The following is a 19,812-nucleotide window of genomic DNA, read 5'->3' on the forward strand; positions in this document are numbered from 1 at the left end:
ATAATGTGCCAGAGTGGCATATTTGGGGGTGGCATGGTCTGCTACTCTTGGTCACATACTGAGGCTCCAGAGGACTGGGCCTGAAACAGAAAGCTACTGTCTATGAGCAACACGGCTCCCCTTCTTTACTGCTGCAGGCATCAGAGCCGGGCCTTCTCAGAACTGCAGGGTCGGTCTCAGCTAATAACAGCAATGGTGAACTTGGTGAGTTTACCGTTCTAGGGGCACTGTTCTAAGGGCTTCTATGTATCAATGACTTAATGTTCATCCCAACCCTATGAGGTCGATACAGTATTATGCCCATTTCACAGATATGGAGGCAGAGGTACAGTTAAGTAACCTGCCCAAGTCCCAGTCTGGCTCCAGTCCTTGTGCTTTGAACCACTACTTTTGCAATGTCTGACATGTGGCAATTATCACACATCCTAATCAGGTGACTGAGGCCCAAGAACCGTCTGGCGATAAGTGTTTACTGAGCATTTCCCAGGGGCAGGCCTAGGCCCAGGCATGCTCCAGGGGTGCTGAGAGGTGCAGGATGCAGTCCCTGGGAGCTGATGGCCAGTAGGGAGATGAGACAAGTGCATCCAGTGTTACATGGAAGTTCAGCACAATGTGAAAAGGTTGCATGTACTAAAAGACGAATTAGTGAATGCTGCAGTCCAGAGCTGAAGGGATCGTTGTGGCCTGGGGTAGCCTCATCGTTTATCCAAATCACACAGCCAAGGTGCTGACTCAGTGCCAAGCCCTTGCAGGCACCAGGAATGGAGAGGAGAATTAAGATGCTGACCCTGCCCAGATCCTCAAATCATCATAAGACAGTGTAGCCACAGGTGGAAACAGGGACACAGCACTGAGAAGCTCCTCAGAGGCTTCATGGGAAGGAGACTGACCAAGTCTTGAAGATGCTGAGGGTGTGGAGATGCTTGGAAGGAAGGGCAGGGCTGTGCAAACAGGGGGTATGCCTGTCCCTAGAGCTATGAATAGTACCACCTCACTTCTGGTCAGTCTGTCAGTTTTCAAAAACACTTTTAGCACTCCTCTTGAACCTCACCTACCCAGGGAGGAAAGGAGAGCAGGCATTATGGACAGCAAGGTCTGGAATGGTTAGTGGCTTGCCTGGGGTTACATAGTAGAGCTTGGCCTGAGGCCAAGGCAGATAAGGGGAAATATAAATTTGCACCAGTCTCCATGCCCTCAGAAACTCTGACTAGTCCTGCTAGGAAGTGGTATGCTTTGGGCCCCAACAGTGCTTAGTGGGTAGGTAGCTAGTTCAGGATAGGACTGACTGTGGTTTGGGGCACTGCTTGTTTATAATGTTGTTTCTTTCTTTCTTGCACTGTTCTTCAGTCTTTTTTCTAACAGCCTTGTCCAAGTGAGCTGTTGTATCACTCCAACAAGCCTCACTCCAGAGAATATTCTTTTAAGTAAATGACTATGATCATTATCGCCAGTGACCACATTCTGGCCACACGCTGTAGGCCAGGCAGTGTGCTGAGAACTTAGGTATACTTGTCTCCTTCAGTGCTTACAAGGAGATAGGTACTAGTATCTCCATTTTGCAGATGAGAGAAACCGAGGTAGAGGTTACACAGCTATAAAGTGGCAGAAGCAGGATTCAAATCTAGGTCTGTCTCCAAAGATCTTAACTAGCCATCTGTTGCCTGTGCTACATGGTATTTTGCTGTGGGTGTTTTGCTCCCATTGGCAGTGATATCTTTGAAGCCAGTAATTTTTGAGAGGAGTCTCCAACCCCTTCCCAGGTGTTGAGAGGTCGATCCTTTCTGCCCCAATGCCTAATGGTTACGAATGCTATCCGATGTAAGTATTTGTTGACTACACAACTGAATCACCTCAGTTCCACAGAGCTACAGTGAACACCTATTGTGTGAACAGCTCCATGCTACGAGTCCCATGAGAATCCAAGAAAATGAGGAGGCCTGCTCCCTGCCCTTGAGGCAAAATTAGCATACACCCAAATGTAAGAATAGCTAATTGGATATCATCAAGTGGAAAGCTGTGTGGCGTTACCCTAAGGATCATGGGAGTTGGGACAAAGGGCAGAACCCTATGGCTAGAGTGGGCGGAGAGGGCTTCCACACTGGGGCCCCAGGAACACAATGGAAAGAGAATGTGCGCCAATGGAGGGCAGGGAGCAACTACCACCTTACTTTTCCACACAAGGGGGCAGGGAGAGCTGTCTGGGAGAAGGAAGTGAGAGGGTGTTAATCCTGGGGGGTCCTTGTCCAGCAGTGCCAAGCGCAGGCAGCACAAACTGCCCTTTCATGGAACCATTCAAAGAGTCTCCTGTCTGGGGGACTTGGCTGCTCAAGCTGGGAGAAGGCAAGGGGGGGGGGCGGGCGGAGAAGGGACATTTGCAGGCAGACTGCTGTACACTTAGCAAAACTATGAAATCAGTTCAAAGCTAGGGGAAGAGACAAACATTTGTACCTACGCTGTGCCAGCTATTTGATCTCCCTTGTCTTACAACAATTATCCCTTTTGGGAAAGGAGAAAAAGAAGCCCCCCACCCCCGCCCCAAGACTTCCCTAAATTCACACAGCTAGAAGAAGAGCTGGGATCTGGAGCGTGGAGTTTCTCCCCATCAGCTGCTTCTAACCAACCTCTTTCTCTCTGAACTTTCCTTTCTTCCTCACCTTGGATCCCCCTTTGGAAGGAGAGCCTGCCCCACCCGCCTCTTTTCTTCCTTCCCTTGCTCACTTGACCCTTCCCAGGAGGTGCCTGATTGGCCTGTTCCCCCTGTGGTCTGAATGGCAGAGGGTCCCACAGCCAAGAGCATATTTGCATATGAAGTGGGTTGCCCCTGGTGAAATCAAAGATGATTTCAAAGGAATGAAGTGCTAAGGGGACTTTTTGGCTAAGGGTTTGGGGGCATGGCTCAGATGGATCCCCAGAGAGAACTACTGTCTCCGTGTTCCTTATGGAGCATGAATTTTCAGATGGAGCATAAAGTAATGACGATTACACCTCTTGCTCATCTGCTTGTCACCTTATGGAGGAGGAGGGCAGCAGTTACTTCCCCCACGTGTAAGAGGTCAGCCACTTGGCTAGTCTCTGTTTCCAAGGATTCGCCTGGCTACAGGCTGGGGTTTTCTAGCAAACTGCTGGGAGAGGAAACCAGCTCTAGGAATAAGGGAGGCTCTTGAGTTTACATAACTTTTGGAGCCCTGGACCCAGGCTGAGAATGTGTTGATTCTGGCCACTAGTGGGGCAGCCAGCTGGGGCAGAAGAGTTGGCTCAAAAACTCCGTTCCTGCAGGGGAGAGTGTGACTGTCTTTTGTTTTCTCTACTTCTGTTGTAGGCTCTCTTCCTGCTCTTCCCTTGATAAAGTCCTGACCTTTTACCTTCCTACCCCCAGTTCTGATGACAGACCCCTGAATCCAACTGAAGGGTCCTTGGCATCTCACTGTCCAAGTTGAGTTTCTGTCTTGTTCATTCCACCTCCAAGATAATGAGCTTTCCTCCTCTCTCATTCCTGCAGCCACTGTCCTAGTTAAGTATACCTTTGCCTTTTACCTGACTGATACACTGCCTCTTTACTGTCTTCCTGCCTGGAGTCTGGTGTCTGTCTACCAGTCCATCTATACAGGATACTGGAGTTCCGTAACTTCTGACAACTTCCCCCCTCCTTTTTTTTTTTTCTTAAGATTTTATTTACTGGGGCGCCTGGGTGGCTCAGTTGGTTAAACGGCTGCCTTTGGCTCAGGGTCCTGCGATCGAGTCCTGCATGGGGCTACTTGCTCAGCAGGGAGCCTGCTTCTCCCTCTCCCTCTGCCTGTTGCTCCCCTGCTTGTGCTCTCTCAAATAAATAAAAATTTTTAAAAAATGATTTTATTTGAGAGAGCGAGAGAGAGAGGACTCACACATGAACAGGGGAGAGGGGCAGAGGGAGAAGCAGGCTCCCACTGAGCAGGGAACCTGACACTGGACTCGATCCCAGGACCCCGGGATCATGACCTGAGCCAAAGATAGATGCTTAACCTACTGGGCCACCCAGGCGCCCCAAACAACTCCCCATTCTCGCCACTCAAGGCCTTTATGTCCTGCCTCCTGCTGACTCTGCCCGCTTCTACTCCAGCCATACTAATGACACTAATCCAGTTCTCAGGCTGACTTGCAAGAATGCTGGACTTGTGTATGCTGTCCCCTCTACCTGCAATGTATTTTATTTCCCTTCCTTCTACACCTCCACCTTGTGATGATGCTTCAAAGCTCAATTCAAATGATACCTCTTTCATGTAGCCTTCCCCTGACCTGTTTTCAAAGAGGTTTAGTTGTCCCCTTCCTCTTTACACAGTGTGGTCACTGTTTCTGTAACAGTCTGTCTAGACTATGAGCCCATTTGAAGGGCCTCATTTATCTCTGTCTCCAAAGTCCATTGGAAGACTAGTACAGAACAGGTGCTCAGGTTTGCTTAACCAGCAAATAAATGCTCCTAACCGCAGGTTTAGAAGAGGGTAAGACCAAGTCATTCATACCCAGCTCCTTTCATGCCTTTGAGTACTCTCAATCTTGAGATTCTCCCCCCACCAATAGATCTATGGCTACCCCCAAATTTGCCTACTTTCTTTTTTCAGGACATTCTCCTTGGACATTCTTTAGTGCACGTGTGTGACAGAATGGCCTTTGATTTGACCCAAATATGCTCCTTCTGGCTCTGTAGCAAATCCCGCAGGGAGGGTCCAGGGTCTCCTCTATTCTCTTGCTGAGTTCATAGTGCTGATCTCTAGGTTTCACAAGGATGTTGGGATGGCCAGCACATAGCAGGTGCTCATTAAAGATATGCTATGTGAAAAGGGACAGGCGGGGCTGGGTAGGGAAAGACAGGTAGGGGGCTATGGGATCAGGCTCACAAAAATCACAAAGATGCAGAGGTGAAAGGAAACTAGAGATAAAGGAACAAACCAGACCACCCTGCCCTAGGCGTCAGAGGTGGGGGTCTTGTTATAACAGCTACTTGTGACCAGCAAAGAATTACTGGACCCTAAAAAAAAAGGTAAGCCATTAAAGGTGTTATCCCTAGTCCTTACTCAATGGTGCTATCAATAGAGATGTTAAAAGGATTTACGTTTCCTGGTTAGCCTTCAATAAAAGACCAACCCTAAAAGCCCCCAGGGGCAACCCTGTCGGGACCCCTGTCACTCCTGAGAGCTTTTTTCCTGTACCCTTGCTTAATAAAAACTCTATCGCTTTACTCAGTCTTCTTTGTCCGCGAGATTCATTCTTGGACTCTGTGAGACAAGAACCTAGCTCTCCTGCTTCACCTGCTGGGGTACAACGGAACACTCAGTAGACAAAGATGCTGCCACCTCCTAGTCATGGCTGTGGGCTAGTCATTTCACATCTCTGAGTTTCAGTTTCCTTACCTTTAAAGTGGAGATAATAATGCCTATACTTCACAAGGATACAAAGATAAAGGAGATGTTAAGTGACTAGCACAGAACCTAACCCAAAGCTCAACATATCATTCATTCTCAGTCTCCACCCATCAAGCTTGAAGAAGCCTTAAGTCCCTGGTCATCAACCTCTTGCTATTTTAAGAACGGTGTCTAGACCAAAATGACCTCTGTTCAGGGTCCCCTGTATTGTCCAGGAGGAAGTGTGGAGAGGAAACCACCTAGGTTTTAATTCTGACACCACCACTCCAGGGCTGTATGAATTTGGACCTGTCTGCCTACTTGTAAAAGGAACATAACATGACTTACATCATAGAGATGCTGTGAGGATTAAATGAGATGTGTATAAAGTAAATTAGAGGACACTCAAAATCTGATGACTGCTATGACTTGCCTGGTGAACGGAAGTGCTGTATTTCCTGAAAACCATGCATGTGATTATGCTGCCCCCCTGTGGACAGAGAGCACACAGCCCCGTAAAGGGACCCCCTCCCCCCCGACCTCCTCACCCCCACCCCAACAGCTTGATGGGAGAAATCACATGACACACAAGGCAATTTTCTTCTCTGCTAGGGAGCTCATGCTTTACCCTGAAATATAGGGAACATCTAAACCAGAACTTTTCAGAATTAATGTGCTTATTGGAACACAGATCAGTTCTGACTCAATAGGTCTGGGGTGGAGACAAAATCTTTAACAAGATTCCAGATGATACTGATACTACTGGTCCACAGACCACTCTTGAGTAAAGGTCTTAAGTACAATATAGCAGTGACATGACATGAACTATTTACTAAGTGCTTTACCCTATGCCGGTTATTGAGAAAGCCAGTTAACCTATATTAACTTATATAGTCCTCAAGACCGTGTGAGAGAGATACTGTTGGATCATTTTTCAGAGGAGGAAACTGCAGCACAAAGAGAGAAAGTACACGGCTATCCCATACAGCTTGTAAGGTGTGGGCCTTGGGTTCTAATTTAGGCAGCCTGGCTCCACAGCCTAATAGGAAGAAGACTCCAACAGTGTGTAGAGCATGACCAAGGGAGGGGCTAGGGTAGGAAACCAGCAGGGGTCCTGAGTGATCTAGCTGAAAGATGAGGCCTAAGCTATGGCAGGTGCTGTGGGATAGGAAACAGGGGACGTAAAAAAGAGCATGGGGAGGGGTTTGGTGGTAAGCTGGATACAGGTGAGAGGGAGCCATGTAGAGAGTTCAGCCTGTCTGGTTTGGACAACAGAGAGATAGTGGTACCTACCACTTACTGAGCAAGGAAACACGGGAGGAAGAACAAGTTTTAGGGGGAAGGTGAGTTCAGTTTTAGGAATGGTCAATATGAGTGGCTTTTGGTCATCTGGGGGAGATAGGAGGCATCTAGAGCTCAGGAGATGATCTGGGTTATGGGCAAGGTTCTGGTGTTGGCAGATGTGAAGCCATGAGTGTTGGAACTCACATAAACCGTGCATAGACTGTCCCTGTTCTGGGCCAAAGTTGATAGAGCACGTAACTGGAAGAATGGGCCTGGAATCCAGGTCTCCCTGGCTGCAGTGGAGGCTGGCTCTGCCCATTCCATTGCGCATTCTGGATGTGAGGAGCAGGCAGAGCACAAGATGCTGATGGGCTCAGGAAAGGGGTTTCTGGAGACCTATGGTGACTAAATCCAACAAACTGTCCCGTTCCCATATCGGCAGAAATAAGGACAACTCCCTGGAGAAAGACAAGATCGATAAAGGTTGGGAGATATTTATTCTCTTTAAACAAGGTCATAAGTAACAAAGAAACAAAGTAGGTCCCAGACTCTGGACCGTGCAGCAGGACAGGGATAGGAAGTTGTTGGGTGGAAAGGTGGAGGGGACTATGCATCACCTAAGACAGTCACAGAAAAGATGGGCTGCAGGAGACCGGCCCTTCCCGCCCTTGGAGATGGCGTGCCTGGGCAGCAGGGGGAGGCCGCAGTGTTGGGAGGGGGCAGCTGGAAGAGGGCCTGGAGCGAGGGTGCTGGGCTGTGCTGTTTCTATGAAGAGTGACATGGAAACCACAAATGGTGAAGATAAGCTGTGGGTCTAGAAGAGGCAAGCGGGCACTCTGCACACCTCCAGGGACCAATTATGAAAATGGTTAAATTTGATTCTTAAAAACAACTCCACAGGCTTTAGCCTATGGCTTTGTGCATGGGCTGTCTTAAACCTGGGTTGCTCTGTGGCAGGTGAGGGCTCGAGAGGCCCCTGGAGCAGCCTGGCCTCAGCCCAGGGCAGGTGCCCAGACATGTGGGAGAGGAACAGTGGGCTCTCCCCAGATGGGAGGCCATGTGCTTGGACTGACTGGACCTGATTTTCAGGCTGGTTTCTTGTGACGCTATCCACCACCGCCTCCCTATTTCTAAGGATGGGATCCTGGCCTCTCTGGGTCTTCCAAGCCTGGAAGAGTAAGACTGGGATAAAAAGGTACCTGACTAGTATTTTATTTGAAAGGGGACAATAAGGACCACCCTGTGCATGGTCCATCCCATGAGGTAGGGCAGGACCACGCCAAGAACAATCTCAAGGAATGGAGGTCCCTGAGCCTGGAGAGACATTTGGACCCAGGTGCACTGCCTAATACCAGGAATAGGGGCCCAAGGTGGCAGTTCCGATGGAGGCTTCACCCTAGGCAAGGCAGGGAGAACAGGCAGGGGCTACCCCTGAACAGGGAAGGAGTGGGAGCTGGGGAGCCTTGGACTAAGGAGGCCGAGGCTGGTCGAAGGCCTTGGAAAACAATGCTTTTGGCAGGAATACACAAAAGGGTTTGTACATCTGGGGAAGCCCGTCTATAGGGAGCCGGTGTCACACGGTCGGGCGGGATGGTGAGGAGACAGCGGCATCACAGTGGCCTCTGGTGCGATGTAGTTACAACAGAGCTCAATGTTGGGGGCAGGAAGGACAGCAGGTTACTAACAGCCAGGAAACACACTGTGAAGAGTGGAAAGAGAAGGGAAAACAAATGTGACCATTACTGGCTTTCCCCTGCTCACCCCTTCTCTTCCAGGAAGCCCGGGACCCTCACGACCACCAAGGCCCTTGCAGATCTGTCCAACCTTCCCACAGCCCCATCTAGGTCTAGACATGGGCTCTGCTCTCTGTGAACTGGTGATGTGACCAAATGGTCCAGGGGCTCCAAACACTACTATCAAGAAAAACCAAGTCTTCGCTTTTGATTCCTGGGATCCATCAACGATTAGTTGCTTGAGAGGTGGTTCAGCAGGAGGGAGTCACTCGTGTGGCTCACCATACCAGGCTCCTGTCATCACCGCCAATGCCTACCACCCTCCCCTCCCAGGTCCTGGCATTCAGAGTTCTCTAATGCAGAAACGATTTCTTTTCTTCAACATTTCTTCTTCCAATTCCTGAGGGCAGGGAACCAGTTCCCCTGGACCTTCACCAAAATCAGACAGGAGACTTTCCAACTGGCAGGTATGACTCAGCAGGCTCGTGGGCTCTCTGAGGATCAGGGCATACTGCAGCACAGCCTAGGAGTTCCCTAAGGTGGGGCCAGGACTGTGTGGTTTGGGTAATTATGCCTCTCTTCCTCCTCCTCCTCAACAAAGAGTCTAACTGTGTCTCCCTAATCAGAAGAGCTTCCTAGGATGAGAGGCACCCTTTTCCCTTCAAACCAGTGTTTCTCAACTGTGAGTGATTTTGTCTCCCTCGAGACATTCGGTAACATCTTTAGATGGAGACGCCTTTTGCTTGTCACAACTTGTGTGTGTATGTGGGAGTGCACAGGGGCTAGGGATGCTGTCAAACATCCTACAATACACAGGACAGGCCCCCAAATGTCAACAGTGTTGAGGTCGAAAACCCTGCTCTGGATCTCCACACAGTTCCCATGGCCTGCCCAGCATTCCTCAGCAGCAGAGGAGGAGAAGGCATACAGAACTTCTCTAAGAGTCTGGAAAAAGACTGATTCCCATCCTAGCGTCCTCAGAGAAGGAGGCACCTCAAGAAGTGGGGGGATTTCTTTAAGAAGTGGGGTGGAATGGGGACTAGGCACAATTTAATCTCAGCTCAGCAACAACCCACTGGACCAAAGTACACAGAAACAATCAACCATGGGTTTGTAGAAACACACATGCTGGGCTCTGTGTTGAGGAGGAAGAAAAAAGGCATGGTGATCCAAACCAGGCAGGGCCAAGGCAGAGATATTTACAACGCTGCAAATATCTTTTTGTTGGAGTCGGTCAGCACTGCTGGGCTCCTTAAACCTTTGTTACTTCCTTACCACTGGAATCCACCGATGGGCTCTGCAAACCTGTGCCGGATCAGGAAAGTGGCAACAGCTTCAGCTACCTGGGAAAGGGGAGAGATATTCCAGGCTAAATGATGTTAGCAATGGGGATCAGCTTTGGAGGTCCTGTGGGCTTCTACTGGAAGGTTAGGCTCTGTAGTGGACTCATGGATCTTACAGATCTGGGAAGCTTGAAACCTAAATAGACCTGAGTCCTCACAGGGCTAGAAGACTCCTCCCCACCAACCTTGCCAAAGATAGCTCCAGAGAAGTCAAAAGGAATGATGTGAAGGCTTATTTATTCCCTGAGAGTTAAAAAGCACCTTATTCTATAGGAGAGCATATTAACTTCTAACTGTGACTGTAGTTTAGGGAGTAGTTTCTATCCCAATTTTCCCTTCTTCCACCTGGTTTTGGGGAAAAGAGAGAAGTAGAGCTTAAGATTTTAACCAGAGGGCCCTGGGGTGAAATTGCAGGGTGCCAGTAGCTCCTCAGGCCATACACAGAAAGCCAAGACCATAGCAGTTGCCAGGGAGAGGTTTAGGGAGATGGTGGAGTCATACCTGAATAGGCCCCACAGTGGCCACTGGAGGTAACTCAGCCTGACTCAGAGGCTTGTACTATTTTCTGTGAAAGCCAAGGTGACTCTCACAGCTATTCTTTTACAGTCACACAGCACCAGACTCACCTTGTCTGGGGCATCCTCATGGACTGCGTGACCACACTGGGGTAGGACCTGCATCTGGAACTTTCCTGGAGAGGAAACAAATCCAGGTGACCTCAGGGACTAAAATGGCCCTCTCCTTACCACCTCTGTGGTCTCACAGGCCACTCCAGGAGTCCAGGACCTTCCTATCTACTCCCCTCCCCAATAGTCTGGACCCAATTACCAAGGTTTGAGGAGGATGGTAATACTTGCAGCTATAACCTTGGGCAAATGATTTTCCCGTCATTTTTAACTTTGGTAACTATTTAGCATACATTTACTTTGGGCCAGACATAGGAAGAAACAGTTCCTGTTTTCAGGGGATTTATAGTCTAGTAGGAGAACACAAAAGACAACATTTTAATGTAGCATGTAGTTCTTACGATAAAACTGAGCACATGGAACTATAAGAACATAGGAAAGGAGGCTTCACAATCAAATAAGGATATAGGAAGGCTTCCCACACAGAAAAAAAAATAGCCTACACAAAGGAAAGGAGGATGAAATGGTATCTGTTCCTGGAAATAAAAAGTTTGGCATGGAACTCTTGAGAGTTAACAATGAGGCTAAAGAGGAAAGCAGGGACCATACCATGAAGGGTTTTGTAAGCTATGTTAAGGATTTTGAAATTTATTATTACAATAATATGTTACCATTTGAGTGCTTAACTATATGCCAGACTGTACTAACCACTTTCTCACACTGCCTTGTAGAACACTGTAAGCTCACCATTAATGCGATAGCTATTAAGAGTGAAAAGAGATGACAGATAAAGCAAGATCCCTAAGCAAACTAAAGGATATGGGACCCACAGCTTCCCCTAAGTAGAGAGAGCAGACCCTCAGGGCCTAAGTGGCTCCATTTACAAAATAAGGCAGCATGCTCTGGAAGTCCTTCTGGTCATCACATTCCAGGATTCCTAACACAGTTACACAGTGCTTTAAAATTTCTTCAAAATACTCTTCTATCCATTTTTTAAGTTGATTCTCAAATCTACCCCATAAAATTGAACAGTATAAATACCGAAATTCTTTCCTGAGATGATGAAATTAATACCATGGTTAGTAAAGTGATTTACCCAAGGCTGCTTATTTAATTAGTAGAGGAACTAAGACCATTCCCATTCAGTAAGGCCCAGCTTATGCCCTTCCTCTTGCAGTAGTCTGCCCCTGGGTGCTCCAGCCTAGTCCAGCCTAGTTCCCCCTCTCTTGTATCTCTTAATGTACTACAGCTAACACATTTGGAGTCAAACACAGAGCAGCTTGTGCCCTGCTTGTTTTGTAAGCTTATATTTTATATGCCACTGGTGCTTGCCTCCCCAGGAGCATGTCATTTCTGTAAGAACAGGGCCTAATATCAACGGGGCCCAACACAGGGCTAGCCATTGAGTAAGTGCTTAGTAAGTCTTGAATGGATAACTGAATGAATAACCTGATAACAATTATAACTCCAACCACCCTGGGCTTGATGTCTAGGGATGAATTTTTTGTTCCTCTTTGGAAGAGTGGGTATAAAGAATCAGAGAGAACTCACACACACTAACAACACTGTGCCTGGTACACATAAAATGATTATGGGTAATCCTCACAATTATTCTATGAAGCGGGCATATTTCCAAACCCTTCTCTCTCATCTTACAGATAAAGAACCTTAGGTTCAGACAGCCTAAATTATTTACCCAGGTTGCATCATGAACGAGTGCTAGGTTTCTAGGAATCCGTAACTAATTCAGCAGGTTTAAACAGTGCTGGGAAGGCTGTGGTTTGCAATCTATGCCCATTTGGCCATTTCCCTTTGTCTTATGGGATATCCCTCACTCCAGCCATTTACTTTCTATACTCATGGGATGCTCTGAAAGAGAAGGTAGTCTTGGCATAATCCTTACTGGGGAAATGGCAGGGCATCTAATGAGGAATCATGAGTACTTCCTGGATATAATGAAGCCATAATTTGTCAGACTCTTACTTCACACATATTTTCGCATTTAAACACCATACAAATGTATTGAGATATAGCATTATTTCTATTTTATAGATGAAGAAACTCAGGATTAAAGAAGTTAGCAATTCACTCAGGCCAGAACACTAGTAACAGTGACTCAAAGCCAGGACTGTTTGATTCCAAGGCTGGTGATCCACAATGGTTTCAAATGTTATTCCAGTCCAGATCAACTGCTTTCAGATAGTCTCAGGGGCCATATCTGATTCTTTTGTCTATCCAGCATTAAGCATAGGTCTTACACAGAAAGACTGCTTAGGAAAGGTTTGCTTGAATTGAATTTAAGGAAAGATGTCTAAACTCAGAATTACCAACATCAGTGCCATAAAACTCACACTGTCCCAGTCCATGATCTTCCTCCAGGCTTCAGGATACTATGTAGTTGGAAGAGGAGGAGGGTAGGAGTGCCTGAGTCCAGAGTGTAATAAATCATTCAGGAGCCTTTGAACAACTATTGTGAAGAAATATAAGCCCCCTTTTCTATGGAGAGCCTGAGGACAGCTAAAAGAACAGTTTGAGACCATAAACATCCAAGTAGAAATGTCCAATAGGTTTTACACATGGGCCAGGTATGGAGCGCAGGAGAGAGGTATGAGTTGGACATTTAGCTTTGGGAGTTATCAGGCTGTAAATAAAAGCCATGAGATTGCCCAGAGAGAATAAGTAGAAAAAAACGGAGGTCAAGAACAGAATCTGCTTAAGCAGACCTTTCCCTTTCCTAAGAATTCCAACAATGATGAAAATATTGATCAGTATTCAGAATATCCCCTTCACAATATTATATATTTATAGGGTATTTTATGGTTTATAATGTACTCTGCATAGACACTGCCTCATTTTAATCCTTAAAACTCTGAGATGTGGATGGGAGTTAAGTCCCATTTTTAGATAGAGGAAAAAAATTGAAGCTCAGAAAAGGGAAATATTTGGGTCAGGAGTGGATGTTGATGTCAAGTTTGGGCTTAACTCTAAAGCTCATGCTCTTTCCATTGCACTTCACCATCTCAGAACATTAATTTCCACATGACTCTGCCCTCAGAGAAGAACCTAGGGACATAATTACTTTTCTTTTTTTTTTAAGATTTATTTACTTATTTGAGAGAGAGAGAGAGAGTGCATACGTGAGCATGAATGGGAAGAAGGACAGAGGGAGAGAGAGAAGCCCAGGCTGATTCCCCACTGAGTGTGGAGCCCGACATGGGGCTCAAACTCACGACCCCGAGATCATGAACTGAACCAAAATCACAAGTGGGACGCTTAAGTGACTGAGCCACCCAGGCACCCCTGGACATAATTTCTTGATTACTTACCTTGCATTTGGCCAATAGTCAGATCCTTATCCAATCTATCAACACCTAGAACAAAATAGGGAGAATCCAGAAGTAGCTTATTAGAAAAGGTTGTGTGAAACAGGTTTTGCTGCTCAAGTATGAAGTAAAAATTATTACAAACTTGTAAACATGATGACATTCTCAATTCACGTTAATGCCAATCCTAACTCCTTGAGGGTATATACTTACCACATGAAGCTTTCCAGAATGAGGGTCCCCTACAATCTTTTGGATCATTTAAACTGATTTCTGAAAACAGGGTTTTACTTTTTAAAATTTCCATTATACTCAGAATATCTTTACACCACTCTAGGAGAACTTATGCTTAACCAGGAATTGAAGGCAGGCCAGAATTAGGTTTATCTCAGATAGATGCTTGTGCTTAGTTAGGATTAGGGATTTGGTGAGGGGAGAAGAGCACAAATGAGTGAGGATCGTACTTTATTTTGGAAGTTACTACCCATGTGGTGAGTAGTTTTTGTTGTTGTTGTTGTTTGTTTGTTTTAAAGATTTTATTTATTTATTTGAGAGAGTGAGTGAGTGACCAGGGGGGAGGGGGAAGGGCAGAGGGAGAGGGAGAAGCAGACTCCCTATGGGGCTTAATCCCAGGACTCTGGGATCATGACCTAAGCCGAAAGCAGATGCTTAAACGACTGAGCCACCCAGGTGCCCCCACGTGGTGAGTAGTTTTAACAAGGACATACTCAGATGATGATATACCTACACTGTTATGGACTGAATTGTATCTGCCCCCCCCCCCCAATTCATATGTTAAAGGCCTAACCCACAGTGTGACCACATTTGGAGATATGGAAATAATTAAGTTAAAAAAAAGAAGATAGTAGGAAGGGGAAAATGAAGCGGGGGGAATTGGAGGGGGAGACAAACCATGAGAGACTATGGACTCTGAGAAACAAACTAAGGGTTCTAGAGGGGAGGGGATTGGGGGGATGGGTTAGCCTGGTGATGGGTATTAAAGAGGGCAGGTATTGAATGGAGCACTGGGTGTTATATGCCAACAATGAATCATGGAACACTACATCAAAAACTAATGATGATGATTTGGTGATTAACATAAAATAAAAATTAAAAAAATTTTTAAAAAGAATATAATTTACAAGAAGTTATGTAAGACATAAAACATGAAAAAAAAAGATTAAATGGGGTCATATGGGTAGGGCCCTCATATGACAGGATTAGTGTCCTTTTAAGAATAAACACCAAAGAGTTTGCTTTCGCTCTCTCTTCTGCCATGAAAGGACACAGTGTCTGCAAGCCAGTAAGAAAGCTCCCACCAGAACTTCACTGTGCTAATACCCTGATCTCAGACTTCCAGCCTCCAGTACTGTGAGAAAATGAATTTGTTGTTTAAGCACCCAATCTATGATATTTTGTTATGGCAGCCTGAGCTAATACACACACATACACACTTACCAGCCAAGAGCAGCAATTTGGGAATAGGACAACTAAGAAAGAGATTGGATAAGCCTCGGAACCAGCCATCCCAGTATTTTTCTGTTTTTGCCAGTTCAATTCTCCAAGTGTACGGATGGTCCTTCTTGGTCTGGAGAAAAAAGAGAAAGTTCTGAGTCTCTGAGGGCAACCCCTGGAAGAGCAGGACAAAAACTAGGTCCCTGGGAAAAGGAAAGGGAAGGAAACTAGCACTTACTAAGGGGCTACTAGGTCCCAGATATTTTCATTTATAGTTTTTTTTTTTATTCTTATGTTAATCCCCATACATTACATCATTAGTTTTAGATGAAGTGTTCCATGATTCATTGTTTGTGCACAACACCCAGTGCTCCATGCAGAATGTGCCCTCCTCAATACCCACCACCAGGCTAACCCATCCTCCCACCCCCCTCCCCTCTAGAACCCTCAGTTTGTTTTTCAGAGTCTATCGTCTCTCATGGTTCGTCTCCAGATATTTTCATATACACTTAATTACTAAAACAGCTTTGTGATATAGGTTATTGTTGTAATTTTCATGTTTACATAACTAGAAGTTTACTTTTTACTTCTATTAATTTCAGTGAACTTAGAAGACTTTTTTTTTTTTTAAAGATTTTATTTATTTATTTGACAGAGAGAGACACAGCGAGAGAGGGAACACAAGCAGGGGGAGTGGGAGAGAGAGAAGCAGGCTTCCCGCAGAGCAGGGAGCCCGATGCGGGGCTCGATCCCAGGAGTCTGGGATCATGACCTGAGCCGAAGGCAGACGCTTAACGACTGAGCCACCCAGGCGCCCCCTTAGAAGGCTTTCTTAAGATCACAAAGCTAGTAAGTGGTAGAGCCAAGACCGAGCTTCTCTTATATCCATTTGACAAAAAGAACATATCCATCAAAAGGATAATTACAAAAGGCACAGTACAGTATGAAAAAAATACTTATGATATAATATTAAGAGAAAGAAACAGAGTGTAACATGTCATCTAAGTGAGGATTACTACTGGAAAAATGTGGTACACATAGGGAAAGAACTGGAAGGGAAAACTGAAAATATGGTGATTTGTTGGTAGAGCATTTTTTTCTTGTATTTTGATTTATGATAATGGTATCATGTTCATGCAATAGTAATGTGAAAAAGGAAATCTGACACAAATATTACAAAATGTATCTGTTAAATCCTGATACACACTATACAGGCACAGAGTACGTACTCATCAAATACAAGATGAACAAATAAATGATTCTCTATACTTTTCTGCATCATTGAAAATTTGAAATATTATAACTGAAATAAATAATTGGGGATACTGCAGTAACCACAATATGAAAATCTAGAAGTGACATGAGACAGCAACATATTGTGTTAGAGATCACTGATGGTTAAGATGTCCGTACTACCCAAAGTGATCTGCAGATTCAAAACAATCCCTATCAAAATCCAAATGACATTCTTGCAAAAACAGAAAAATTCATCAAAAGTTCATACGGAATCTCAAGGGACCTCAAACAGCCAAAACAATTTTTTAAAAGAATAAAATTGGAAGATGCATGCTCTCTAATTTCAAAATATATTACAAAGCTACAGTAATCAAAACAGTATGGTACTGGTATATACACTAGAGAACCCAGAAATAAACTCTCACAAAAATGGCCAAATGATCTTCAACAAGGGTCCAAGTTGACTCAATGGAGAAAGAACAGTCTTTTCAACAAATGGTATTGGGAAAATTGGATATCCACATGCAAAAAAGTTGGACAATACACAAGTTTAACACCTAAATATAAGACCTAAAACTATAAAACTTCTAAGAAAACATAGGGGAATGCTTCATATAGCTTTTCATGACGTTGAATTTGACAAGGATTTCTCGGTTATGATACCAAAAGCAAAGGCAACAAAAGCAAAAATAGACAAATGGACTACATCAAACTTAAAACTTCTGCGCCTCAAAGAACACAATCAACAAAGTGAAAAGGCATTGTATGGAATGGGAGAAAATATTTGCAAATCATATATATGATAAGGGGTCAATATTCAGAATATATAAAGAATTCCTACAACTCAGTAACAAAAAATCAAATAACCTGATTATAAAATGGGCAAAGGGCATGAACAGACATTTCTCCAAAGAAGAGAATGGCCAATAAGTACACAAAAAGATACTCAACTTCACTAACCATTAGGGAAATGCAAATCAAAACCACAATTAGATATCACTTTGTACCCATTAGGATGGCTATTTTCAAAAAAGACAAAATAACAAACACTGGCAAATATGTGGAGAAATTGGAACATTCGGGGCACTGTTGGTGGGATTATACAATAGTACAATCACTATGAAGACAGCATGGTAGTTACTCAAAAATTAAAAGTAAAACTACCATATGGTCCAGCAATCTTACTTCTGGGTATACAGCCAGAAGAAGTGAGAGCAGGGTCTTGAAGAGATATTTGAAGACCCATGTTCATAGCAGCATTATTGACAACAGTCAAGAGGTATAAACAATCCAAATATCTATCGATGGATGATTGGATAAACAAAATGTGTTATATACATATTATTTAGCCTTAAAGAAGGAAATCCTGACATATGCTACAACACAGAGGAAACTTGAAGACATTGTGTTAACTAAGATAAGCCAGTCACAAAAAGACAAACACTGATTCTACTTCTATGAGGTGTAAAAAAGATCACTGGATGGGTAGTCAGGAAACTTGGGTCTTCCAGTTCTCATTAAACAATGCATGTAGAACACTTATGAGCCACTTCTAATAGATTCCACAGTCGGAGACAGTTAAGACCTTCCTAAATATGCATTGTGCTTCATACGCAAATGACAAATTTAAAGTAAGGGAACTTCCAAGGATAGTAATATTATAAAAAGAAATTTTAAGGGGTGCCTGAGTGGCTCAGATGGTTAAGCATCTGCCTTCGGCTCAGGTCATGATCCTAGGGTCCTGGGATCGAGTCCCATGTCGGGCTCCCTGCTCAGTGGGGAGTCTGCTCCCTCTCCCTCTGCCTCTCCCTCTGGTTGTGCTCTGTCTCTCTCTCTTTCAAATAAATAAATAAAATCTTAAAAAAAAAAAAAGAAATTTTAAAAAAGGAGTTCAGGTCCTAAAAATGTAAAAACAAAGAAAAAATCTGGATATAATTAGAGTTGCTCCTGTATTTAGGGTTATAATAATATATCCTCTCTCTGGAGAGCTGGATCATAAAGTTAATTTAGTTTAGATTCCTTCCTCTGCCAAACGGTAATAAATCAGATCAATGTAAGAAACAAAACAGATGAACATGGGGGGAAAAAAAGAGAGGCAAACCAGAAAACAGACTCTTTAAACTATAGAGAACAAACTGAGGTTGCTGGAGGGCAGGTAGGTGGAGGGATGGGTTAAATGGGTGACAGATATTAAGGAGGGCACTTGTGATGAGCATGGGGTATTGTATATAAGTAATGAGTCGCCAAATTCTACCCCTGAAACTAATATTACACTGTATGTTAACTAACCGGAATTTAAATAAAAACCTGAAAAAAGAAAACTAAAGAAAGAAAGAAAAAAAAAACAGATCGATGTAATGAGATCTAACTGCTGGATAGGAGAAGCAGAAAGCTGGCTACCAATCATCCTGGGATATTCACGTGGGCAGGATGTGGTTCTCCACACAAGGGCATCAACCACAGGCTTTGCATTATTTCCCAACCATCACTTGAAAAGCATTTAAAAAGATAGGTTTTGTGTCAGTCAGACTTGGATTTAATGCAAATCCCACCTCCATCATCAGCTAATCAACTGTGGGTCCCTTGGGGAAGTTAACCTAACTTCTTCAAGCCTGTTTTCTTAGCTATAAAGTGGGCAACACAAAATCTTAAAAGATTATTGTAAGGATAAACTAAAGATACTCATGTATGTAAAACAATAGGAACATGGTCTGGCACATAACAAGTAATTAAAAAAACAAAATCTTAAGAATATGGGATTTTGGGGCACCTGGGTGGCTCAGTCCTTAAGTATCTGCCTTCGGCTCAGGTCATGATCCCAGGGTCCTGGGATCGAGCCCCACATCGGGCTCCCTGCTCCTCGGGTACCCTGCTTTTCCCTCTCCCACTCCCCCTGCTTGTGTTCCTTCTCTTGCTGTGTCTCTCTGTCAAATAAATAACTAAAATCTTAAAAAAAAGAAAAAGAATATGGGATTTCAATAATCTTGAAAAAGAAGAGCAAAGCTGGAAGACTTACACTTCCTGATTTCAAAACATGCTATGAAGCTACAATAATGAGGACAGTGGCACTTGCATAAGGATAGACATATATATCAATGGAACAGAATTGAGAGTCCAGAGATAAACTCTGGCATTTATGGCCATTTGATTTCCAAAAAGGAATGCAAGACAATTACATGGGAAAGTGGGGTCTTACCAACAAATGGTCCTGGGACAGCTGGACATCTACATGCAAAAGAATGAAGTTACACCTCTTACCCTCATACTATACACAAAAATTAACTCAAAATGGATCACAGACCTAAATATAAGAGCTAAAACTAGAAAACTCTTAGAAGAAAACAAGAAAGATTTCCAAAAATCTTTGTGACCTTGGACTAGGCAAAACCTTCTTAGATGTGACATAACAAAACAGTAACTAGATAAAATGAATTTCA

General features: G+C 44.4%; 1 protein-coding gene across 2 annotated transcripts in view; it reads right to left on the reverse strand.

Annotated features, from left to right (window-relative positions):
- Window positions 1-7,137: 7,137 nt before the first annotated feature.
- Window positions 7,138-19,812, reverse strand: part of PPME1 (protein phosphatase methylesterase 1) — a 79,254-nt gene continuing 66,579 nt past the window's right edge. For both annotated transcript variants that reach the window (XM_064576942.1, XM_064576943.1), the window contains 5 exons: window positions 15,143-15,272; window positions 13,688-13,732; window positions 10,362-10,426; window positions 9,668-9,735; window positions 7,138-8,358 (listed from right to left, as the gene is read on the reverse strand). In XM_064576942.1, coding sequence (XP_064433012.1) covers window positions 8,340-8,358; window positions 9,668-9,735; window positions 10,362-10,426; window positions 13,688-13,732; window positions 15,143-15,272 — 327 coding nt within the window. In that variant the 3' untranslated portion in view covers window positions 7,138-8,339. The remainder of the gene's footprint in view (window positions 8,359-9,667; window positions 9,736-10,361; window positions 10,427-13,687; window positions 13,733-15,142; window positions 15,273-19,812) is intronic.

The sequence above is a fragment of the Mirounga angustirostris genome, unplaced genomic scaffold (genome assembly GCF_029215605.1).
Source record: "Mirounga angustirostris isolate CCGP_5_RB_7025 unplaced genomic scaffold, mMirAng1.0.hap1 SCAF_13, whole genome shotgun sequence".
Taxonomy (NCBI): Eukaryota; Metazoa; Chordata; class Mammalia; order Carnivora; family Phocidae; genus Mirounga; species Mirounga angustirostris.